Source organism: Xenopus laevis, chromosome 9_10L (genome assembly GCF_017654675.1).
Source record: "Xenopus laevis strain J_2021 chromosome 9_10L, Xenopus_laevis_v10.1, whole genome shotgun sequence".
Taxonomy (NCBI): domain Eukaryota; kingdom Metazoa; phylum Chordata; class Amphibia; order Anura; family Pipidae; genus Xenopus; species Xenopus laevis.
Window position 1 is genome coordinate 96,274,160 of NC_054387.1, and position 25,385 is coordinate 96,299,544.

The 25,385-nt window shown below is 38.4% G+C and overlaps 1 protein-coding gene across 4 annotated transcripts in view; it reads right to left on the minus strand.

Moving 5' to 3' along the window:
- Positions 1-713: 713 nt before the first annotated feature.
- nprl3.L (NPR3-like, GATOR1 complex subunit L homeolog) overlaps positions 714-25,385 on the minus strand; it is a 39,833-nt gene continuing 15,161 nt past the window's right edge. For 3 of the 4 annotated variants that reach the window (XM_018234183.2, XM_018234184.2, XM_018234185.2), the window contains 9 exons: positions 23,649-23,802; positions 23,156-23,237; positions 20,862-20,999; positions 20,117-20,273; positions 18,655-18,761; positions 17,113-17,242; positions 15,142-15,331; positions 13,735-13,927; positions 714-3,280 (listed from right to left, as the gene is read on the minus strand). In XM_018234183.2, coding sequence (XP_018089672.1) covers positions 3,115-3,280; positions 13,735-13,927; positions 15,142-15,331; positions 17,113-17,242; positions 18,655-18,761; positions 20,117-20,273; positions 20,862-20,999; positions 23,156-23,237; positions 23,649-23,802 — 1,317 coding nt within the window. In that variant the 3' untranslated portion in view covers positions 714-3,114. 4 annotated transcript variants of the gene reach the window in all.

The window sequence follows — 25,385 nt, forward strand, 5'->3', positions numbered from 1 at the left end:
ACAGCCTATGATTAAGTGCCTACTGGTACGTATAAGTCTATGGGGCCTATTTACTTAGCTTGAGTGAAGAAATAGAATAAAAAAAACTTTGAATTTCGAATGGTTTTTTTGGCTACTTCGACCACGACTTTGAATCGAACTAAAAATCGCTAGTCGATAGTCAAAGTACTGTCTCGTTAAAAAAAAACTTTGACCCCCTAGTTCGCCACGTAAAACCTACTGAAGTCAATGTTAGCCTATGGGGAAGGTCGAAGAAAAATCGTTCGATCAATGGATTAAAATCCTTCGAATTGAACGGTTCGAAGGATTTTTCGTTCGATCGAACTATTTGCGCTAAATCTTTTGACTTCGATATTCAAAGGATTTACATGCGGCAGTCGAATATCGAGGGTTAATTAACCCTCGATATTCGACCCTATGTAAATCTGCCCCTAAGTGTTTATCTACTCTGTGGCCTAAATAAAGTTCTCAGTTCTTTTACAAGCCTGTTTGTGGGATACGTGAGTGCCGGCCGTTTTCTCCTTTGGTTGGATACCTCCACCTCGAGCTGTAGGTCTGGGGAATGAGCACCCAGGCCCCACATATTACTAATAAGACAATAACCTTTTTAGGTTTTTACATTGGGACTTTTTCTTTAAGTGGATGACTGATTTAGCTTTGTGCTGCTGATGTCGTGTAAACAGAACCAAGAATAAATCTCTGACTAGTAAAGAAAGGTTTTTACAAAACATTATTACATATATTACATAATCACATTTACAAAGTAAAACAAATGCTGTATTAGGACCAGGTGTGTTTAAATCTACCAGCACACAAATTGTTCCAATGAAAATAAAAGTACATAAATAAAGGTCTTTCTTAGAGACAAAAGATTTTTTTTAGGAAATATTTACCCTTCTCTATGGAAAATGTACCCATGGGAGTGTGTATTAATGGGGAGCGCGGATACAATTTTTCATGTCTTATTTTATCCATGTTCTGCAGGTTGGCACAGTGCCCACAGAGAAGCCTGGAGTCAGTTAACCCCTACTTTCCCATGTGGTAGAATGGACAAAAACCACCTCACAGCAATGCACAGATCCTAAATCTCTAATAGTGCAATGTAATCAAATAAGCAAAGCTTGCTACTGTCAGAGCAAGCAATCAGTAGGTAGCACTTACTAGTCACCTGCACAAAAGCAAACATCTGAATGGTTGTTATGGTTTACTGCACCTGGGCAAACAGTGCCTTTTCTGATATATAGGGGCATGTGCCACATCAGTTACAAAGCAACTTGCTGCTATTAGAGTGCTTCAGAGTCATATGCATTTATGATGACTGGAAGTTGGACACATAATGCTCACACTGAAGGAATTTTTGTTTAAAATAAAAAACTGATATGCACATCATTCTAACTGGCTATGGGACTACTTAGGACAGTGTCAGACTGGGGCGGGGGGGTTCCGGGCCCATCAGGGGCACACACACACACCTGCCCCGAGCCCCCCTTACCAGCCGCATCCCTCCTCCACCTGCCTTCCCCCCGCCCGACAGTGCATACCTGCTTTACTTCTATCACTCAGGGCGGGGAGAGTTCAGTGAATGCAGAGTTTCAGTCCGACCCTGGATGCTTCAAGGAGCAAAGGAATTTTTTCTAAAAGGGGTTATTCACCTTCCAACACTTTTTTTTCAGTTGAGTTGATTTCAGATAGTTCACCAGAAATCCTTTTTTTTTTTAAATCTTTCTATATTTTTCCTTCTTATGTCTTTCTGAAGCAGCTCTGGGAAGGGGGTCATCAACTCTGCAACTGTCCTAAATCTATACATTAGTTGATACACTTCTTATCTTCGTCCCTGCTGAGCAGAATCCCCGAGTTTCATTAAGGGCAAGGCCAGACGTGACATCTTTACGTTGCATTTTTAAAAAAGCTCCGTCAGGCATGAATACACATAAACAGAACTACCACTGAAACTAATGGAAAACGCACTATGGCAAATCTCACAGGGCAATTGCAAGCCGAAATAAGCCACAGGACGCCAGCATTGGCGTTTTTCAGCAGAAACGCCAATACGTCAAGAAACTACCAAATCGATAAACTCAATGGGATCTGCATGTTTGAAACCACACTTTACATAAATACGCAGCATATTTTAAATATGGCGTCTCGCGATAGATTATGCATATATGTTTTTAAAGAGTATTAGGCGGGTGACGTAATTACTTTGCGTATTGACGATCATTCCTGCTCCATTTTGCATGTAAATATCTTTTCTATTTTTAAATAGCTTCTCTATTTCTAGCCAGCGGAATAATGGGAAATGAGAACAATAAGAAGTGCATCTTGGGAAAAGAAACTACGTGCTGAAAAACGCAAGTTGATGGTTGCGTGTGGTTTCAGTGGTATATTAAGCCGGCGGAGCTGCCGCCGGGCAGCTGTTAGAACTGATACAATAGTTGCTAATATTCCACAGATAATGTATCAACTAATGCAGCAAATTATAAGAGTTCAGAATCTACACCTGGATTATTGATTGGACACCAGAGACCACAATATTAAACTTCATTTTTGGAAAACCGGTAAACAATAAAAGATGGAAAGTAATTGGAAAAAATCTTTATTTCCGATGAAAAATCTAAAAACTGAACTGAAAAAAAAGTGTTTTGAAGGTGAACAACCCATTTATATATGTTTATGGGTGGCTTTTACCATGTTCATATCTATGTTCATTTCAGGTGAATACGTGATAAGAACATTGTCGGCCAAAAGAGAGATATGATTCCTGGAGAGCAAGAGAGCATGGAGAGCAAGAGAAATCATTTGGAAATGGACTGAATATTCTTAAATGTGCTGTTAACATAATATATTGTTTCTTGTTTGCCAGATACTTGAAATATAAAAGGAATATTGCTGTATAGCTTTGATTATAAGACATTGCATTGTGTTACCTCTACAGAAATAGGTCACATTGCAGGATACTGGCATTTGGTAAGCAACGTGCTTGGTGCAGAGGAGTCACAATTTCTTGTTGGGGATCTCTGTATATAGGAATAATCTTCCAGAGTTAATGTATTAAAAGCAAGAAACACTGACTACACCGGTAAAACAGAGAGAGAGCATTCTTTGGCAGAGTCGTTAAGGAAACACCGACTGAAAGACAGATATAACCGGATCCTCATGGTTGGTAACTACAAGCACACTTCGGAATTTATCGAACAGCATCAGAAGCTGTGAGCGTCGCATGTTTTCATTGTACATGATCTCTTCCAGATGGTGTCGTCCTCGGAAATAATGCAGAAGCCTGCAGTGAAATAAACACATGCTTTCAGATTGGTTGTCAGTTCCAAATGGATACAAAAACAAATGTGATAAAATTCTGCATTAAAAACAGCTATTGCTAAAATGCAAGTTTCTCACACACAAAAAGCATATTTCACGCTGACAAATAACAGTTTAATTACGTTTGGCCTCTGCCACGCTACAGATTTACCCCTATATGGTTCATTCATCAAATATACAATTAAATTGGTTATGCCATGCATTCATTGGAGTTGTGATGCTGCTTATCTGGAACAGAAAGAACATGGAACATCAGATTGGAAAAGTGCCAGACTTAAGTTTCCAATAGTCACTGGTTTCCACTAGTGGGAGCAAGATAAGCTATATATATCTGTATAGTTTGAAATGTTATCATGCCGTCCCCTGTTGTCATTGTCTGAAGCATTCTTCTAAGCAATGCAAAACCTATTTGGGGAAGAAACAGGAAGCTGGACTGATTGCCAGACCTGAATCCTATCAAGCTCTTGTGGGAAGAGCTTGACTTTAAGGTCAGGGGAAAATGTTCCGGGGCAGTTGCGAAGAGCAGTCGCAAGATCCACCAGCCTAGGGGCAACCCCAATCAGAAATCTAGGCCTGATAAAGCCCATGGGCTACTTATAAGTGCTTTGGGCTCTGTTTTTCACAAAGCAGAGCCTAAGTGCATAAACCTACGTCTGCTGACTTGCACAAGAGTCGTATTTCAGCCGAAAAGGGACTGGGAAGTGTTTCCTAGTGACTATTGCCTCACAAGTACCTGAATGCAAGACAATGGCAGGGGTTTGGACACTTTGGTGCATATTTTAGGGCAACATGGCCCCAGGATATATGTATTGTTTTGGATACGTTAAAAGAAGGATTTCTGTCTGTATAATCCTAGGCACATTCACATACATACATTCAAAGAGAACCGTTTCAAACGAAAAGAGAAGTTAAACTGGTCTGTTGGGAAATGTTATGTTTTTTTGTGAAAAGGATGATGCTGTTCGATGACAGCCGAAGCAATTGTATTTGCAGAACTGGTGGGTGGAAGCAGTGCTGTTTCGTTTTGGTCTTCAGTCAAATGATGTGCCAGAATATGTCCTTAGGGGATAAACTGGTTCAAAAACAAAAATCAACTTGTTCAGGGTTTCAGCACATGGGATTTTCCATAGCCGTCAGTTACAACAGATGGTTACACAAGGCATTGTACAGCTGACATTATACGGTTACAAGTTCTCACAATGACTAACTGAAAGATTTTTGTTTTTATATCATTTAAACGGTTTCAGGTATTACTTTTAGCAAATAAAATATGGCCTAGGTTTAGAAATCAAGCCGAATTACCCAATGTTACTGTGGACTATATGGCACATGCTGAAATAGAACTCACAGGGGCTGTGCTAAAGGTGCCAATATATACTGGCAAAGCATGTGCATATGATATCACCCTGCTGTTCCGCCTGCTTCAAATTTGAAACAATGGATTTTTTTCTCTCTGCATAAACGCAACACTGAGAATTTTAAAGAAACACGGGGGAGGGAGGGGGGATTTTCCTTCAGCAAATCAGACCGTACAAAGTATACTGTAATCTTTGCAGAGCAGAGAATGATATCATACGAACCCCAAAATAATAAGATATTCTGGTAAATTCTACAAGTACACCCAATGTCTCACTTCGGTTATAGTAGGGCCATTTCTTTTATATTAAAGAGATATTGACACCAGAAAATAACCTTTTTTGTATTTGTCATAACTAGGGTTGCCACCCAGCCAGTATTTTACCGGCCTAGCAATGTAGCTGCCGGTAAATTTGTAATACAATTAAAAAGAGCCCTTGGCCTGCCCCCAATCCCCTGGAACTTAGCTTTTCTTTTGCTTCTCTTACCGTCCGTGGCGCTGCCCCGCCCCTTTTGACATCACGGCCCGCCCCTTTTGATGTCACGGCCCGCCCCTTTTGATGTCACGGCCCCCCCACCAGCCGGTAAAGGATTTAAAAAAAGGTGGCAACCCTAGTCATAACATTTTGAATGCGCTCCTCTTCAGAAAAGGCGACGATCCATCGTGCGGTACTCGATTTCTCCTTCCTGCCTATAGGAGATAGCCAGGGAGGAGAAATCGAGCGATGCACAATGGATCGTCACCCTGTGGCCTTTTCTGAAGAGCAGCACAAGCGGAGTATCGGTTTAAGTTATTTATTAATAAAGACTTTGCGATTTTAAAGTTGAATATGTCTTGGTGTTTTGTTTTTTTGTTATATACAAACAAATTTTTTTTTTAAATTGATGTTACTGGTCCTTTAACTCAAAGGTTATAATTTTGCCATAAAAGTATTTGCCTGATGCTTTTACATGACCTTTCTTACCCCCATGTTCCTGTATGAGGGGGCTGCCATATTTGTGCATTAGGAGTCCGTTAGCATTAGAAACTCTAACTGACAGGCTGAGAAGAGACAGTCAGGTTGGCAAAACAGTGAGGTTTAGGAACTACAAGTAACAATTACTTACAAAATCAGAACTGTCAGCGAAAAACCATCAACGTAACCCATAGGCAAATTTTTATGTAGATTAATATTTTGAAAAGAACATTTTTAGTGTCAGTATCTCTTTAATTAGAAAAGGTGTCTGCAGTGCTGTATCAAAGGCTTAAAGGGGTTGTTCACCTTTGAGTCCACTTTTAGTATGATGTAGAGAGTGATATTCTGAAACAACTTGAAGTTGGTTTTCATTTTTTATTTGTGTTTTTTTAATTATTTAGCTTTTTATTCAGCAGCTCTCCAGTTTGCAGTTTTAACAATCTGGTTGCTAGGGTCCAAATTACCTTAGCAACCATGCAATGATTTCAATAAGACACCAGAATATGAATAGGAAATTGCCTGAACAGAAATACGGGTAATAAAAAAAGAGCAATAACAATAAATCTGTAGCTTTTACAGAGCATTTGTTTTTAGATTGGGTCAGTGACGCTCAATTAAAAACTGGAAAGAAGAAGAAGGAAAATAAATAAAAATCTATAAAAAACAATGAAAACCAGCTGAAAAGTTGCTTAGAACTGGTCATTCTATAACATGCTAAAAGTTAACTTTTAAAGGTCAACCACCCTTTTAACCCAGTTCCTGGTGTTATTCACACTCTATTTATGGTGATTATTTCTTATAGTTTTTGAATTATTTGCCTTTGTCTTCTGGTTCTTTTCAGTTTCCAAATGGGGGTCACTGACCCCATCTAAAAAAAACAAATGATCTGTAAGGCTACAGTTTAATGTTATTGCTTCTTTTTATTACTCACCTTTCTATTCATGCCTCTCTTATTCCTATTCCAGTCTCTTATACAAATCAATGCATGGTTGCTAGGCTAATTTGGACCCTAGCTTTCAGATTGCTGAACTTTAAAACTTGAGAGCTGCTGAATAAAAAGTGAAATAACTCAAAAACCACAAATAATAGAAAATGAAAAACAAATGCCAATTGTCTCAGAATATCACTCTGTACATCATACTAAAAGTGAACTCCAGGCAGAAGTGGCAGGAGGGATTCAGTAAATGCAGGAGGGCAGATATGTGGCCCGAGATTGAAACAACAGGCATGTATTGGCCTGAGAATTAATTAAATATGCAGTTGGGGGTCTCCTAAGAGACATTGCTCTAATACTGCTCTCTCCTGGGGCTTTTCCAGTTGTACAAACGTGACCGTAATTTGAACCTGTGCCTTCATTGACAAAATCACATTTTTCAGACGTATGTGAATGAGAGTATTGTGTCCTTGTCCAACCCAACTCCAAGTAAGAGGGGAAGTAGCACAATCCTTCCAACTGCTAGCACAGCTTTAACATCCCCAGGGACTGAGTGAGTAATATACAGAGTATTATCTCACTGGAGATGCTGCCTAATATTTAACCTTATTGCTGGCAAAGCAGCTCTCAAAAGCCTATAAATTCCAAAAGTGCTCAGACAGCAAGTGTCTTCATTTGTTTGGAGTTTACGTCTCATTTCAAATAAAAATGACATTCCTACAATATATCACTAGCTGCTTTTGTACTGTTTTCTGTCTGTGTGTGTCTGTCTATATATGTGTGTGTTTTCAGTCAACATCTAGGATTGCCACCTTTTCTGGAGAAAAATACCGGCCTTCCTATATATTTATCTTTTTTCCCTATTAATAACATTGGGATCAGTCATCATTTTTACCGGCCAGGTCGGTAAAATACCGGCCATCTGGCAACCCTATCTACATAGCAGTCTCTCAGTCTGTGATATTTTCATACATATGTTGACAAAGACCTTCGTTGAGGTTGAAATGTCATTCTACAAATAAAAACGTTGCTGTTTTCCACTGAGACGTGCTCTTCCTTGATTAAGTGCACCCAGACGCATTTATCATGTATACATGAGTGCTGGCATCTTTATATGTTTATATATATATATATATATATTTTTTTTAATACATATATATGTTCAATATATATTAGGGATGCTCCAGGATTCGGTTTAGGATTTGGCTGAATCCTTGTGCCTGGCCGAACCGAATCCGAATTTGCAATGTAAATTAGGATCAGGTAGGGAGATCACGTGAATTTTCATCACAAAAGAAGAATTTTTGTCACTTTTCCACCCCTGCCCCTAATTTGCATATGCAAATTCGGATTTGGTTCGGTATTTGGCCGAATCTTTCACCAAGGATTCGGACAAATCCCAAATAGTGGATTCGGTGCATCCCTAAGATATATATAAATATCTTGGTGTGAAATATATCCATTTTTTTTATAAATAAAAACACCAACTCTCTGGTTATTGTCAACCACGGACAACGATTCTTCGGAAGCTCAACAGGTTTTAGTTACCAAAAATTTTAGTTTTGTCTAATCATAAATCTTAAAAACTGTAGATTGTGGCAAAACCTTGAACTTAAATTGTAATAAATTTGCTTCTATAGTGTACTCTTCATCTGTACAAAAAGGTACCATAATCATCACAGACAAACACATAACACTGTACTGCCATTGTTTCTGCTGTGTGCAAAAAAAAACAACAATATTTTGTGCACACTTTTAAGGAGAAGTGGGTGGGTCAGTACAAAATTCTTTGCCTGCACCACAATTTGTTGTTTGTGTGCTAGACACACAGCCTAGAGGGAGCACTGCTGTGCACACATACCGGAAGCACAATTCAGTTACAAAAAGTAACAATATACCAGCCATTTTAATTATTATGTGACATTAGGAACATCATTTAGTATTTCTTTTAGGAAGTCCTGTTACTATATAGTACTAGCTTTCCAGTTAAAGTAAAGTAGATCTTAGTGCTTAAATAGCTTGCATACAGTATATAATAATACTGACAATATGCAATAGTATATATTAATAATAATCTCTCAGTACAATATGCACACAAACATACAGAAAATAAAACCTGCTGTCTCAAGACTAGTGAAACTTCTACAAATGCTGAGATTGTTTTTGTATTCCGCTGTAACTCTGTTTTTCTTCCACTGACAATAAACATGCTTTTTCCTCTATTGATAAGAGTAGTCATACAATGAAGTGTCAGAAATGAGGTTAGGCAGGACCCTTGCATGTATGAGGCCTAATGCACAACCACATTATCACAGCTAAAGCTTGTATTCCATATAAATCCAGATAATGTGCAGCAAGTTACAATAAGAATGCAAAAATATACACAAAGGAATACACATTCTACATACATGAAAAAGAGAGATGTTTCACTTAAAAGACTCTTCTTAAAGGGACACTGACTGGAAGTGCCCCCCTACCTCCACCAGCTCACCCGTTACTAATCTGTATTGGTCTCCAACATAGCTTGACGTTAAACAGCTTGGGGGCCGTACAGGTATGGGATCCATTATCCGGAAACCCATTATCCAGAAATTACGGAAAGGCCATCTCTCATAGACTCCATAATGATCAAATAATTCAGATTTTTAAAAATGATTTCCTTTTTCTTTGTAGTAATAAAACAGTACATTGTACTTGATCCAAGCTAAGATATAATTAATCCTTATTGGAAGCAGAAACGACTCATTGGGTTTAATTGATATTTACATGAACAGAAATTATAGAAAGATCCTTTATCCGAAAAAAAAACCATGTCCTGTGCATTCTGGATAACAGGTCCCATACCTGTACAAGGTTCTGATAGGCTGAAGGACAACCGTATATATCATGTATACATTAGTGCTTGTGTATGACAAAGGGATTAGACTAACCTCAAATAGGTGCACCATATGAATTCTGTCATTTTCCTTATTGCAATGTATGATGTGAAAAAAATGGTACTTTCATAAATGTAATTCTTACTTGTTACTGACCAAAAACCTGCAGCACAGGGAACATGTGACAAAGAGCACTAGTAAGGCTAAAAATAAATCGATGGCATATGTGTGTGCTTTGTCAAAAAAACGTATATTTACCCTACATTAACAAATTCAATCTCCCCGATTTAGTGTTTTTCCCCCACAAACATGCCTCGCCCCAAATGCAAACTGCTTTTCTCTCATAATGCTTCATCTGTGCATGTGTTTACTTACCTGTTTTTATACTAGGACAGCATGCAACATAATGAATAAACACAGAAGATAAGAAGCCTCTTATAAAAGCACTGCATACGTATAAAGATAAGAATAACAGTAACAACCTCCTGCTAGATTATACACAATTACTAAGGGTTCCCAAGTAAGGAAAGACAATTAGTTTCCCCTTGTATTGCCTATCTGTTTGGGGGGGGGGGGGAAGTACAACTTGCATCTACTCAATACTACAGTATGACTTACAGTACCTACAGACAAGAAGATACCAATGTGTTGACCCTGACAATCTTCACCAAATGTACAGGCAAATAAAACCAGAGCTCTGACCCAGTCTGTAACTGATAAGGTTGATCTAAGGGGATCTAAATCCAAGGGAACTGATTCATTTACTCTTAAGTTCTTCTTAGCCTAAGCACTTCTTGCATTTCACAGTGGTTTCTGATATATTTACATTCTTTGATTGTCAGCAACCCAAGGGTTAACTATATACAGAAAGTATATATATATACACACCCTCATTGCACCCCCGCCTAATGGTTTTAATAAATAGTGGTGAGCACAACTTTCCCTTGTTTGTTATAGTTATACAGGAGCAGTGACCAGCTCCATGTTGTAGCTCCCACCCCTCCCAGCTATAGTCAGGTGATCCCACTGGTGTCTAATAAAAGGGCAGCCAAGTTTGGGAGTTTTACTTTGAAAGCAGCTAGTAAGTTGCAGGTAAAACTTAGTCCCTTTGTAAAATGTATAATTAAGCAATTGAATTCTTAATGAATCAGATGAAAATTAAGCGTAGGACTGGCCAGATATGGGATGACTTTGACGTAGTTGGCCAGCTTAAATATATTGCAATATATGGACAAACAATCCCTGTTTAAAGGGTAAGGCATTTTTTAGTAGCAGTATGCACAAAATGTCTCTGTCTTAAATATATTGATAATGGGTTGAGTGCAGAGGACCTCTTGTAGTTGACTATATATATATATATATATATATAGTCCTGTCCGTTCGTGGAGCGCACACGCACTCCAAGGATTTAACAGGCGAGATATAGTGTCAAAAACACTGAAACGTCGGATTTAATAAACCTACCCATTTTTGACACTATATCTCGCCTGTTAAATCCTTGGAGTGCTGTCATCCTACATTCGTATTCATTCATTTCTTGGACTAGCACCCAGGTTATTTCTACCTCATGGTGTGCAGATTATACGCATTTTTGTATATATATAGATATATATATATATATACATATACATATACACACACACACACAGGGCCGCCATTAGAAATCACGGGGCCCCGTACAACAAAATTTTTGGGGCCCCCTGGGCCCCGCCCACACTGACGACCAAGCTCCGCCCCATATCCCGCCCACATCGCAGTTAAAAGACCACACAGACATCAGCGCTAAAAAAGTAACCCCCCCCCACACAAGTTGTAAAAAGCTATTGATGGTCAGGGCCCCCTTATAAAAAAAATTGGGGCCCCCAAAAAAAAAAAATTAAAAATTTTTTTTTTTAAAAACATTGGTGGCAGGGGCCCCCTGTTAAAAAAAACTTGGGGCCCCAACAAAAAAAAATGTAAAAAAAACTAAAAAATAAACAAACATTGGTGGCAGGGGCCCCCTTCTAAGTTAAAAACAAATTGGGGCCCCAAAAAAAATTTGAAAAAAAATTAATTTTTTTTTGAAAAAAAAAAAAAACATTGGCGGCAGGGGCCCCCTTATAAGTTAAAAACAAATTGGGGCCCCAAAAAAAAATTTGAAAAAAAAGTAATTTTTTTTTGAAAAAAAAACAAAACATTGGCGGCAGGGGCCCCCTTATAAGTTAAAAACAAATTGGGGCCCCAAAAAAAAAATTTGGAGAAAAAAAATTTTTTTGAAAAAAAAAAAAATGGTGGCAGGGGCCCCCTTACAAGTTAAAAACAAATTGGGGCCCCAAAAAAAATTTTAAAAAAAAATAATTTTTTTTGAAAAAAAAAAAAACTGGTGGCAGGGGCCCCCTTACAAGTTAAAAAAATTTGGGGCCACCAAAAAGAAATTAATTTTTTTTTTAAAAAAAAAAACCCAAAAAAAAACAATGGTGGCAAGGGGCCCCTTACGAGTTAAAAAAAAAATTGGGGCCCCAAAAACAAAAGTTTTAAAAAAAAGATTGGTGGCAGGGGCCTATAGAATATTAAAATAATACATTGGTGGCCAGGGGATTAAAAAAAAAAAAAAACACAAACTGGTGTTCAGTAGAATTGAACTCATGGCTTCAGTACTTCAACTTCGCCTCCTTTCGTGACTTCGGGTCTTTTCACCGCTTCAGGACTTCGGCTTCGGCTGTTTTCGTGACTTCGGGTCTTTGCGCTGCTTCAGGACTTCGGCTTCGGCTGTTTTCGTGACTTCGGGTCTTTTCGGCGCTTCGTGACTTCGGGACTTCGGCTTTTTCCGTGACTTCGGGTCTTTTCGTCGCATCGGCTTCGGCTTTTCGGCACTTCCGCATTCGGCACTGAAGAGGCAAGACGTACGGCTCGGGCGCTCGTAAGGGGGGCCCGGATCTTCAAAAAAATGCAGCGCTGCCGGGCCCCCCTTCATGCCCGGGCCCGGTACGCTTGTCCCCCCTGTCCCCCCCTGATGGCGGCCCTGCACACACACATATACACACACATATACACACACACACATAGTGTGTCCATAGAAAGTTAGTAGGGTCACTGACACTAGACCCTAAAATTGAGTTACTGAAAACCTGCCTAGCAATATAAAACTGTCTAAAACTGCTAACATCTCAGAAACCAACTAACATAGAAAATTAATGTAAATTGCAAACATACATTGAAGACCACTCTGAGTAAGATTAGATCAATTCATTTTTTTTTTGCCTTATATCCTCTTTAATTAGGCTAGGTTGGAAATTCCATCTGCCACTGGCCAATTTGGCCTATATATTCTATGTTCAGTGGCATATTAGGGGAGGGGCACATGGGCAGATTCAGGGAGATTTAGTCGCCTGTCGACTAATCACGTCTTTTGCAGGGCGACAATCTCCCCGAACTGCCACCCACCTGCTATAAAGAGAAAACGCCAGCGCCAATGCATTCGCCGTGCTTCGATTTCCGAAGTCGCCTCACGAGGAAACTTCGGAAATCGAAATGCTGCGAAGAGGTGATTAGTCACCAGGCGACTAAATCTCCCCGAATCTGCCCATGTGCCCCTGCCCTTACTGTGTGATCCAATCAGTGTCCTCGAATCTAATGGCCAGATTAGCTCACCACATGCATTAAGGATCCACTCATTTTGGTACTTTATCAAATGAGTTATCTTTTCATGACATCACAAAACACTTACATTTTCTTTATTTACTTTTGAGTAGTCCTTGAATTGTTCCTATTCTGTCTATTTTATGTCTTCAGCTATCTGGTTATCAGGAACTGAAAGAAAAGGTTAACTTTTTCATTCAGTTCTTAGTTTTAATTTTATTTTCTGGCCCTCTCCTACTGATATTCCATTCTGGGTTCAAATCTGATACATGGTTGCTTGAATAATTAACCCCTAGCAGCCACACAGTAGTTTCAAGCCTGAGAGTTGTATAATGTAAATAGTAAAAAGAAAAAACACACAAAAAACAATAAAAGGACTAGTTGCAAAATGTCTTAGAATACTGCTGATGACACCAAACTAAAAACATATTTTTACAGTGATCTACCTCTTAAATCATGGGGATGTATCAATTCCAGAATTTGGACGAATGCTTAGTTTTTAGCGAGTCATATCCAAACAAGTCATGAAGGCAACATTTCTTTGCTCACAGTCACGGATGCAATTTTCTTTGCAAATCTGAGTATGCAAATAAGGTTTCAAATTTCATCCAAATCCAAAAAATAATGTATTTGGTGCATCCCTAATAATCAGATTTTCTGTAACCAGTTTTATTACCTTGCAAACATTTTGAGGTCCTCTTGATTCTGAGCTGCTGGTATATTGAGAATTGCTTCCCTCTCAATTTGGGAAAGACTTGCAAGAAGATTCTCTGTAGCTCTTTTGTTGACTGGGGAATCTGCCCCTGGCAGTAGTTCAGCACTGGAGTTATCCATACTTGGACTGGTCAGGGTCATGTCATCGCTGCTTGCTAACGGTCAACACAATGCAGAAAGAAATGACATGACAACATTAGTTTTGATCATGATAATAATTCCCTCCAAACATGATTTTATGCTTACCACACAAAATAATTTGCTCTGCATCATTTCACACGTCATTTTGTAACATCCTCAGATGGATATCATCTCAACAGAACTAAGATATTTAAGCTGAGGGAGTTTTTATTAATACCGTGGGACAAAGTCAATTGAAGTCAACACGAGGGCTAGTAAAAACTTTCTTGTAAGATATTGTGTAAATGTGTAATTGTTATGATGTTGTGACTGGGGTTCTTGTGTTGATCAATATCAGTCACTTTAAAATGGCCAGAATTGGCACTTACATTTGCCTTTGTGGATACATGATGGTGTTTATCTGCCAGCAAATGGAGGATAAATGTCATAAAATGGGAAACACTTGACAGTGCCAAGTAATCTGCCAATTATGTTCCAGCAGAGCTATGGCCACAGAGAAAACTACAGAGAGCCACATGGGGGCAAATCTTGGCACTAGACTAAAGCCTAAACTTCTAGGACACATGAGGTTAGCCTCTCTCTATAATTAAAACATTATTCGCTCAATAAACAAGAAAAGTGCTTAAAAAGTCTCTTTTTGCTATTTTATTTAAATATGTCTCTTTCTCCGTGACCACCAAGATCCAGAAGACAAGTGCCATTGCCTTCAGACATAAAATCACAAAATGATGGATTGTCAAAATAGGACTCATTAGCAAGGAAGCTAAATCACATATGCTGGAATCATATTTAGCAATCACACAGACATTTAATGATTCTATGCACAATAAATTAAAATGAATCCTGCAGACTAATGTGCATGTGCCCATAGGCTAATGCCATAGACGCTCCTATGATGAGAATCAGCCCCATCCCTGCCGGCACACACAGAGAATTTCAGTGGCAAAATCTGCTACATGTAGACAGGGAAGGGTTGATTCTCGTCATAGAGGAATATTCTCAGCCTATGTTTATCCACTGTATGTGGCATTAGCCTATGAGCTGGGGACTCAGAAAAGGTGATATTATTAAATAGGCAATTTAGTTGAATTGTGCCCATTATCTGCGTAGAGATAAGGTTTAACTGTTGAAACTTAGGAAAAACAGGTTCTTTAAAGATAAAGGCACATTAATGACAAGTTATTTTGCTGAAAAAGAGAAAAAAGTTTAGTTTAGCAAAGTATATTACTTGGCGAGCCAAAGCTTAAAGCATTTGGTGTGCTCAGACTTCTTCCTCCAACTCTAGCAGCAAAAGGTGTATCTTCATCTTTTGATGAAGCCACGTCTTCATTTGGAGGCACCAGAAGGCAAACATATGTGTGGATCTGGATCAGGAGTCGATGCTGCAGCATAAATATGACCATCTGTATGAGGTGCGGCTGCAAAGATCAAGTTTGCATGTTTCAACACAGAGTAGAACACAAAGAATAAGAGTCTGTAATTGCATTTGGAATGTCAAGACCTAAAAATACTTAATTCTACTTATTAGTCATAACAAAAAAAATCTATAAAATTCTATAATGGTATTACAAATGTTATGCCATGCAAGTCCTTCATTCTGCACTGTTCTTTTCTATTCTGTCCTTTTTCAGCTATCCTTAAGACTACACGTTTCCAAAAGCAAACGACTCTATACAAATAATCTGCACTATAACAAGACATTAAAGCATGATGACATTAGTGAATTAGTAGAGGATACTATTGACTCAAAAATGTTAATTATTCTATGCCATTTTAGGGTCTGGCCACACTAGCAGATTCAGGGAGGTGAGTCGCCCCAGCGACATATCTCCTCTTCTTCGGGACGGCAATCTCCCCGAACTGTCTTCCACCTGCCCTCCTTTGGCTAAAATGAAAATTGCCTGGGGGAAGGCACACGTGACAATTCGTCTTCCGAAGTCGCCCGTTTCCAAGTGAGGCAACTGCGGAAAATGAAGCTTCGCGTGTGCCTTCCGCCCGATGATTTTCATTTTAGCTGGCGGGGGAAGGCAGTTGGGGGAGATTGTCGACCCGAAGAAGAGGATATTTGTCACTGGGGCGACTAATCTCCCTGAATCTGCTCGTGTCACCAGACCCTTAATGTACTCATAACTACTTCTGAGCAGTTTTATGGTATTAAATAAATATAGTTTTCATAAAAACAGCTGTGTAGTTGTATCAATTACTTGCCAGTGTGCTTATATTAATCGTTATGGCTGTTAAGAACTCTAAAACTCTACATGCAATGGTAAAAAGTTTTAAGGTGGCCATACACGGGCCGATAAAAGCTGCAGACAGACCGTGTCGGCAGCTTATTGGCCCGTGTATGGGGCCCCCCAACGGGCCAATCGGATGGGACAGAAAATCCCGTCGGATCGCGGCCGCATCTATTCGTTGATGCGGTCCCGCGATCCGACCGCCCGTTTGGGCATCTTTAGGATCCGATCGTTGGGCCCTAGGGAGGGAGATCCGCTTGTTTGGCGACATCGCCAAACGAGCGGATCTCTCCATGTATGGCCACCTTTAGAGTATTGTGAATATTGAGTCATTTCCAGCTTACAACTGCCCCCTATTAATTTCTATGGCAATTTTCTGTACCTATGGGTGCATACATTGGTCAGGTGAGTATCACCAGTGCGTTACTATTCCCAGCTACTTTGTGTGGCTGGGAATAGTCTACATGGATACCCCACCCCATTGGGGGTGGTGGGGTATCCATGTTATAGACATACTGTACTAATGGCTGAATGGAGTATTCAAGGACATGAGGGTCGAGGGGTAGCCCACTACATTTTTAAACACTCCGTCCAAACAATATCACTATAGGTGGAGCAGGTATATAACCGAATTTAGGATTTGGTGACACAAAATGGTTTAGAAACATTCAAATTACATGCAAAGCAGCATTTTAAAATCTTCTCCTGTTTCACAATATATGCTGTTTAATGTAAGCAAACTATAATTCAGGCAGAAATTAATTTTAAAATCCACTTTTGCTTTTTGTATTTTATCAAGTTGATTTAAACCACTACCAATAAACAGTTTAAAATACCTTCTGAGGCATCAATATATTTAAGGGAATGGAACACCCTTATGACAACAGTGTTGACTTGCTGTTTCTCTTGCTGGAATTAGATAGTGATATCAGAGTTAGTAGAGGAAATAATGCAGATATCCTTACCTCCTGTCCTGGTGGGGACAAAGGGTTTTTAAGCTCAGACAATGAAACAGGCAGAGAAAACTTTGAAAGGACTGAGGGGAGATCATGGCCAGGAAACTGATGTGAAAACTGTTCTGCCAAAGATGAATAGCTGGAAAAAAAGAAAAGATTAGAGCTGGCTGTGTGACAAGAAAAAAAGAAACCACTGTTATCCCCAAATGGAGTGCAGGCTCTATTAGCCCACACTTTTTGTTGGGGATAATATTTTTGCCCAACAGATGCCCTTTACACTGAATGTACAGTAATACGACAGAGTTAAAGTAGTATAGGTATGGAATATCTTATCTGGAAACTGGTTATTCAAAAAGTTCAAAATTAGGGGGAAATTATTTCCCATAGAACAATTTGCTTAAAATGTATTTTTTTTAAATGGTTTCTCTTTTGTCATTAATGATAAAACATGATGGTAACTAAGCTGCATAAATCCATGTAAATGACAAAACAATCTAGGAGAAGGAAACTCTGTAGAAAAAAAACCCGTACCCCCGACCCCATGTAGACCCCCCTCACTCCTCCCCCCAGGCAAACTGCCCCCCCCCTGGGGTAATCCCCCATACTTTATACTTACCCCTTGTCGTAGATTCTGGCAGCGGACTTCACGGCATCCATCTTCCGGGCCCTCGGTAAGCTGACTGGGAGATCGGTATGTCAGCACATGCGCCAAAATTGACGGAGATTGCCGTCAAGCTCACCGAGGACCGGAAGATGGATGCCTTGAAGTCCGCTGCCAGAATCTGCGACGAGGGGTAAGTATAAAGTATGGGGCATTTCTCCGGGGGCAGTTAGCCTGGGGAGAGGAGGGAGGGGGGCTCTATGTGGGGTGGGGGGAGGTGCAGCTTTATCGGGGCGCAATCTTACCTAAGACAGGTGGTACGGACATTGCACTTGTGCCCCCGGGTAAGTAAATGATCCTTACTATCCTTCAAAATTTAAATCTCAAGAGTATTAAAAGGGGCTAGCCATTGCATCTCCTATTATTTGTACTTTCTATAGAACTCCTTGGAAAACAAATAAAGCAAATGAACAACAATTTGGGGTGGAGACTTGGTCCAATCTAGGAAAAGATATGACTATGCACTGCTTACATACCTTGCCAACAACGACCCCTCCCTGAGAGTCTTAACAGACACAATCAGTTGGCTACTCAGGCCTTTAACTATACATTTAATTATTATTATAGAAAGCCATTATCTGTCTATCCCTTGCTTCTTTTCTGCACTGCTGGTTTAAGATATGCAGAGTGGACAAGCAAATACGGCTTTTAATTGCAATTACATTTGCACATAACTTCAACACCATTTTAGTTATTAAATTAAAATACATATGAAAGAACATTACATTCATCTTTTGTCAAGCATATTATTATTTTGCGGTTTACATCCCCTTTAAATAGAACGTGATAGCGTTCCTTAAAAATGGTGAAAAATAAAGAAAGCTTCAGTTATCTAAAAAAACATGATGCGTGTATAGAATAGTGAAAAAGCATGCGAAGCTCATACTTACAGACCAACAGTTGCATTTGGGGACAGCATATAGACATTGTTCTCACAAAGTGGATAGATTATAATAGCTTTGCCCCAATAAACCAAATGAGCTGCAAGCTGGAATACCTGAACAAGAAAGACAGATACAGTAGTATGATACATAGGTGAAAGGTGAATAAAAATACTAGGTTAAATCATTTTATTTTTCGGTTGTATCGAACATGGATTGTGTATTGTTTACATATACAGCTACTATATGGAAACAATACACCACCCATGTCTTGTTCTACTGAGCAAGTCATATCCTGTGTGGGGGTGCTCTGCATACTATCAGATTTGAGGAAACAAGATTCTAGGGGATTGTGCAAAGGTAGTGGTGTAATCCCCCCCAATCATCCATCCTTCCTTACAGAACAGAATAGCATTTGGAATGATTTTTTAGTGTGGTCGGTTCTCCCATTACTAACCAGATTGATCAGCACAGTCCACACATTTTATACAGACACAAACACAAGCACTTTAAATTATTTGTGGGGATTCCTGGGAGACTCCTGTGCCAACTGATTGCTGTATCAGTAGGTCGCATAATCTTCATGTACAACTACGAGTTAAACCATGTATAGGAAGATCTACCCTTATTATTTTATGTACATAAGGCTAGGGCCAGACGGAGAATCCACTGCCCTGCTGCTCCGCATGACTTTTCGAATGCAGGAGGATTTCAGCTCAAAATGCCTGAAAGAATCTGTTGAGAACTGTGTATAACAAGAAGTACAATCAAAAGTGCTATACACTAATACAGGCACATGGGGTCACTGTATGTAAAAAAAGCTGAATCCTCAAATAGTTATCTACAAACAGTTTAATATACAGGTATGGGACCTGTTATCCAGAATGCTCGGGGACCTGGGATTTTCTGCATATGGGATCTTTCTGTATTTGGATCTCCATACCTTAAGTATATAAAAAAAATAATTTAAACATTCATTAAGCCCATTAGGACTGTTTTGCCTGCAATACAGGTTAATTATATCTTAGTTCGTATAAAGTACAATATATTCTTTAATTATTACAGAGGAAAATTAAATAATTTCTAAAATCTGAATTATTTGCTTAAAATAGAGTGTATGGGAGATGGCCTTTCTGTAATCTGGAGCTTTCTGGATAACCGGTTTCCGGATAACGGATCCCATACCTGTACCACTATTGTAACCAACAAATTAGCTAGATAAGAACATAGTGATAGGATAAATAGTGAATAGTTGCCAGAACTAAAAACCCTGAATTCTAAAATATCTAGTAGCACTCCCATGATGCCACCTTGTGCCTAGGTCCCGACGTAGAAATGTGACATACTGTTAAATACAGCACGAAGGTCAAAAAAACCTAAAATCCCAGGCATACCAAGGGAATTGACCAACATGCTGGGAAATCTATGCACCCTCTTGGCTAAATCATTAATGGAATACTTTCTATGGTACCTGTAACAAGGCCAAATCAGCATCTTGAGCCAGTTGCTGAAGATTCTTTACAGCGGATGCTGACTTAATGATTCTTACTAAAGCTGGAGAACAATCCAGCGGGAGGTCATTCAGTAAGTTTTTTTCATCCTTCAGAAGTAACAGAGCATGGTAGGGTCTATAAAGGAATACAGATATTTATAGCATATCAATAGAATCAATAGAAGAGATATATATATAAATATATATATATATATATATATATATATATATATATATATATATATATATATATATATAACACACCACTAACAGCTCTCTTTACAGCCTGAATATTGATTTAATAAATACTTTTTTCACAAGATCTGTGAGTGCAGTGATTAGTATATTTTATACCTGTTAACTCTGGCACACATATATACCAAAAAAGTTATACAGGAGTTTTGTAACAACAAAACATTTATAAATATAGTCAATAAAGTCATAGGCAAATTACAATATACATTGTACAGTACTTTTATAATAAACAAGTCATCTCAAAGCTGTTTCTTAATAAGAACTCCCAGCAACCCCTTAGAGTTACAACCTAACAACAGCCTTTTACTCTGTGTACAGAGACAGATTCTGGTGAAAGGTTGTGGGAGTGAAGACAAGAAGGATGTTAGCGGAATAAGAATGAAGGGAGGAGGAAAGCATGACAACACTAATAACAGTTATTTTTGAGAGAGTATACAACAAAATACAAGCAGATCTTCATATTCTTTACCTTATTGATTTTAAACTCTTTTCTATTGCGTCTGGTGGGATAAAATTCGATCCAACACAATGGATCTTATGTGGCAGACAAAAGCTGACTTCCAACCAATTATTGATGTGCAGACGAACTACACCCGTAGTACAAAGGCTGTAAGAAAACAAAGGTACAAAGATACGACATATGCTTTGCCATTAATTCAGTGGTATATGTCTAAGGTATGGATAAAATGTCTGAGCAAGAGAAAACAAAAAGCTAAATAATTTTCTTTATTCGACAGTTGTCCACTCACAGACACTGCAAAACCAGTATTCCCCCGCAAAAACTAAAAACCTGCACATTGAGATTGTACAGTGTGGTAGGCTAATGACCCCTTACAATCTGGAAGCTGTTTGTAATAGGCTGGTCATATTATTTTATTCAGGACTTTTTTTAAAATTACATTTTTATAATGTTTTGTCATTTATTCTTTAAATTTCTTCCTTCTCCCTTTCTCTTCCACCATATTTCTGGTCTCCCCTTGTTCAATTTCAAAGTCCAGACAGCTAAAAGCAGGCTATTTAAGTTATAACTGGCACATTCGGAATACATTCTTTTTAAAGATGGAATAGTATGGTGCATTGTAGAATGGTGTTAATGTACGATTACTACTGTCAGGTCAAATGTCTTGGTACCATAGTTCCATTATATAAAATAGTCCATCCAGTAACAAATTTATAGTTCTTGCCAGGCAAATAAAGACAGGTGCAATTTAATATTAAAGTTTACATTTCTTGCTTCATCATATAATATAGATTATGTTAGATTAAGATACTAAACTCAGTTTAACTAAAAAAACACGACAGGAGTATGATTTGATCAGAATTAAGCCAGAATAAATGCACATTCTAGCTACTGACCTAATATGATCACTAGGTGGCACACTCCAATAACCAGTTTCATATTTCCTGAAACTACTGCTTTTTCTTTAATTTTTCTGTACTACCGTTTTTTTTTACAGCACTACAGTGCAATAATGAAACTATAAACACATATACTCAACATCTTTTCATGGTTGTTAACAACATGCGTGTTGACAAAATAACACAAAGTGGCCTTGTAATCAAAAGTACATTTTGGAATAAAGAAGTTGGAACTAATTTGATGTTTTCCAAGCCACCACTTCAAACTAATCTATTTTAACACAGATGTGAGTGACATTTCCCTTGCATATTAGATTCAATTTCAGTGATGTGATCAGGCTAATCCTCTGTTGTTTTACACAACAAAGCATGCATATAAAAGCCTAGCACTATTTTCTTCTTTCATGATAAATTAGACACAGGAGGGCACTGTTTGATTAGAACCTTTAAATGAAGTTAAAGGAACAGTTCAGTCTAAAAATAAAAACTGGGTAAATAGATAGGCTGTGCAAAATAAAAAATTGTTTTAATATAGTTAGTTAGCCTCAAATGTAGTCTACAGTATAAAGGCTGGAGTGACTAAATGTCTCTAACCTAATAGCAGAACTCAACTTCCTGCTTTTCAGCTCTCTAACTCTGAGTTAGTCAGTGACTTGAAGGGGGCCAAGTGGGGCATAACTGTTCAGTGAGATTGCAATTGATCCTCAGCATGCAGGTCAGATTCAAAAGCAACAGTTATGGCCCATGTGCCCCCCTCCTCTCAAGTCACTGATTGGTTACTGCCTGGTAATCAATCAGTGGAAACCAAGAGAGCTGAAAAGCAGGAAGTAGTGTTCTGGCTATTATGTTACACATCCAGTAACTCCAGCCTTTATACATTACATTTTTGGCTAACTATATTAGAAACATTTTTTATTTTGCACATACCCTGAACAATTCCTTTAATGTTTTATTGCAATCATTGTTGCAAATAAATATAGTTTGATGTGCATGAACAATTATAATGTATGTTTTACTGAACATTATGTAATGTAGATCTAAACCTTGCAGATAAACTTTACATGTTTCCCATAAGAAATTGGTTGATATTACTTGGAGCATTTGCAAGATACTAGGAGTCATTTACCAACACCAGGGTGAATTGCTAGAGGACTAAGGGGCACAAGAGTTACTCTTAGTGCTTGTTCAGGCAGCACTTCTTCCCCTGGTCTAGCTGTGCTCTGCACCTGGTACCAGATAATTATTCAGGCATTCAGGACCAGAGAAAGACTGTGTGCAAAGTGGAAAAAGCAAAAGCAAACAAAGCATGCATTATTTTGTAAATCCATAGCTGGTTAGACTAATGTCCAATTAACAGTTTAAGTTTATGCAATATAACATTTGTAATAAAGTAATATTAATTACCTGTCATAAGCTTCCTTTAGATCTCTTGCCAGTTTGCACTTCGGTAAAATATGGTGAAAAGGTGACTGTGGCCCCCCATTAGCTGTACAGGACACAAATGTGCTCAGTCAGGTTGTTACATCTTAGAGCTGCAGGTGAGTGCTAACACACTATAGCACAGTATGAAGTGCTTAAAGCAGGCTAATACTTTAGATTTGTACTATAAATTTTAGTCCAAATATTATCACTCCATGCTGAACTGTGAAGATCCATGTATGTAGCTTCAAAAGCCAATATTTTGCTCAATAACTAAAGAGCAACAAAAGCACTAGTCAAAAGCTGTACCATCCTGAATGTAAAGCAGCCAAATGACACTGAGTGACAATAAAGAACCCCCTTTAGTTAAATGGTAACTGCTGAGCTTCCTACATTTGCAATGCTTATTAATTCCAAGAATCAAAAGTCAATGAAAGTGTTACCTGTAACTAAGTGCAAATAAAAGCAATCCTCTTACTTTCAGACATAGCAGTGACTTCATCTTGGATCGCCAAAATAAGTTTGGCTTCTCTTGTTAAGTACTGGCACCGTCGCTCCTCGTGCTGCAAAACGATGGCTATTCGGCGAGACAAATTGTGTAAGCAGTTTATTACAGAAGGGTCAGCATTCGCCTGCAAGATATTTAAAAAAAAAAAAAAAAAAAAAAAAAAAAAAGAATAGTTAGACAGGCTCCTGGTTTGTTATGTGCAAGCATTTCCAATAAAGCTTAAATAGAATGCATGCTTTTAATAACCAGCAACTCAGAACTCTGCTATAGCAAGCTATAATATTTAAAATATAAATCATAATGTGACAGAGGATAAAGCTTTGGGAACATAATACCAGATTAACAAAGTTTAACAAAGAGCTAATAAAATTGGCATTCCTATACCACAAAATATTCCTTTAGCAGTACTTGATGCTTTCAAGAGATAAATACATTCAATTTAGTAAGGATGCAATGAATCCGGGATGCCGCCTTTTTCAGCAGGATTCGGTTGAATCCAAATTTTAACCACGCACTGCGTGCATGGTTCTCTTCCCCCCCTCATTGCCCTAATTTACAAATGCAAATTAGGGTGTTCGAAATCAGTATTCAGACGAATCTTTTACAAACGGTTTGGCCGAATCCTAAAATAGTGGATTTGGTGCATCCCTATTTCATTAAAAACATTTAATTTACTTTGTTCAAAGCAACAACAGTGGGGGTAATACAAGACATTACACTAAAGTGCCAGGTACCATGCCCCAATATTTATTTCATTGCAGAATGCCATGCTTAATAATTCCATGCGGTAATTAAGTCAAGAGCCAGTATTTATGATGATAGCAGTGCTGGCTGTTGGGGAGATGTAGCCCCAGAAGCACCAAGACGATTAGGAGAGTGCCAGACTCTACTTTGTGTACCCCTTGATGTAAATTCTAAAATTTGACGTTTTAATATCACCCCTCTCTAGCTTTTATACCATCGCACACATATATATACATATAATAGTCACAAAGTAGCCAAACGAATTAATATAAGAGGGATGCAGGCATGCATACATACATGCTCCTATGCACAATAAAAGTTAGATGCATTAAGCTATAATGTCATATAAATATGTGGGACTGCTGGTTTGCATTTGTAATGTGTGTGCAAATGTATGAGCTTATATCCATGATCAGCTCTCCATGTTTACTCTCATAGTCTAACCTACAGTTGTTAAAAAGGGAAGATAAAAACTCTTTTGTTATAATAATTATAATGAAGCATGTTCTCTATAGTAGGTGTAACCAGACCGCTTTCAGTGCAATTCTTATGTAACTCAAAGGCCTGGAGTCAAATTTTTATATATTAAAACGTCAGAAACTATGAGACATGTGTATATAAGGTACATGCTATGAACATGCTCTACATGATCATTTTGTGACTATTTTACTGCAAGTGAACTAAGGCACTACACATGTGAATTGATATGTTGCGAAAGAAACAATTCTTTGCTCAAAACTGTGCTAAAAGAGAGTAAAATACTAATAAGGCAGCATCTCAAATTATACATTATAATGATAAATTATAAGGCACTGTGTTTTAACAGGTTTAATAGAAAGGGACATGCATTTTGGTAAATAGAAAACATGACTTGGCATTCCATGAAATGGGTGTTTCTGATGTGTCATGATTCTGTAGGCAACAATTCTACAGGAGGGTTCCTGCTGGCCAGAAAGCACATAG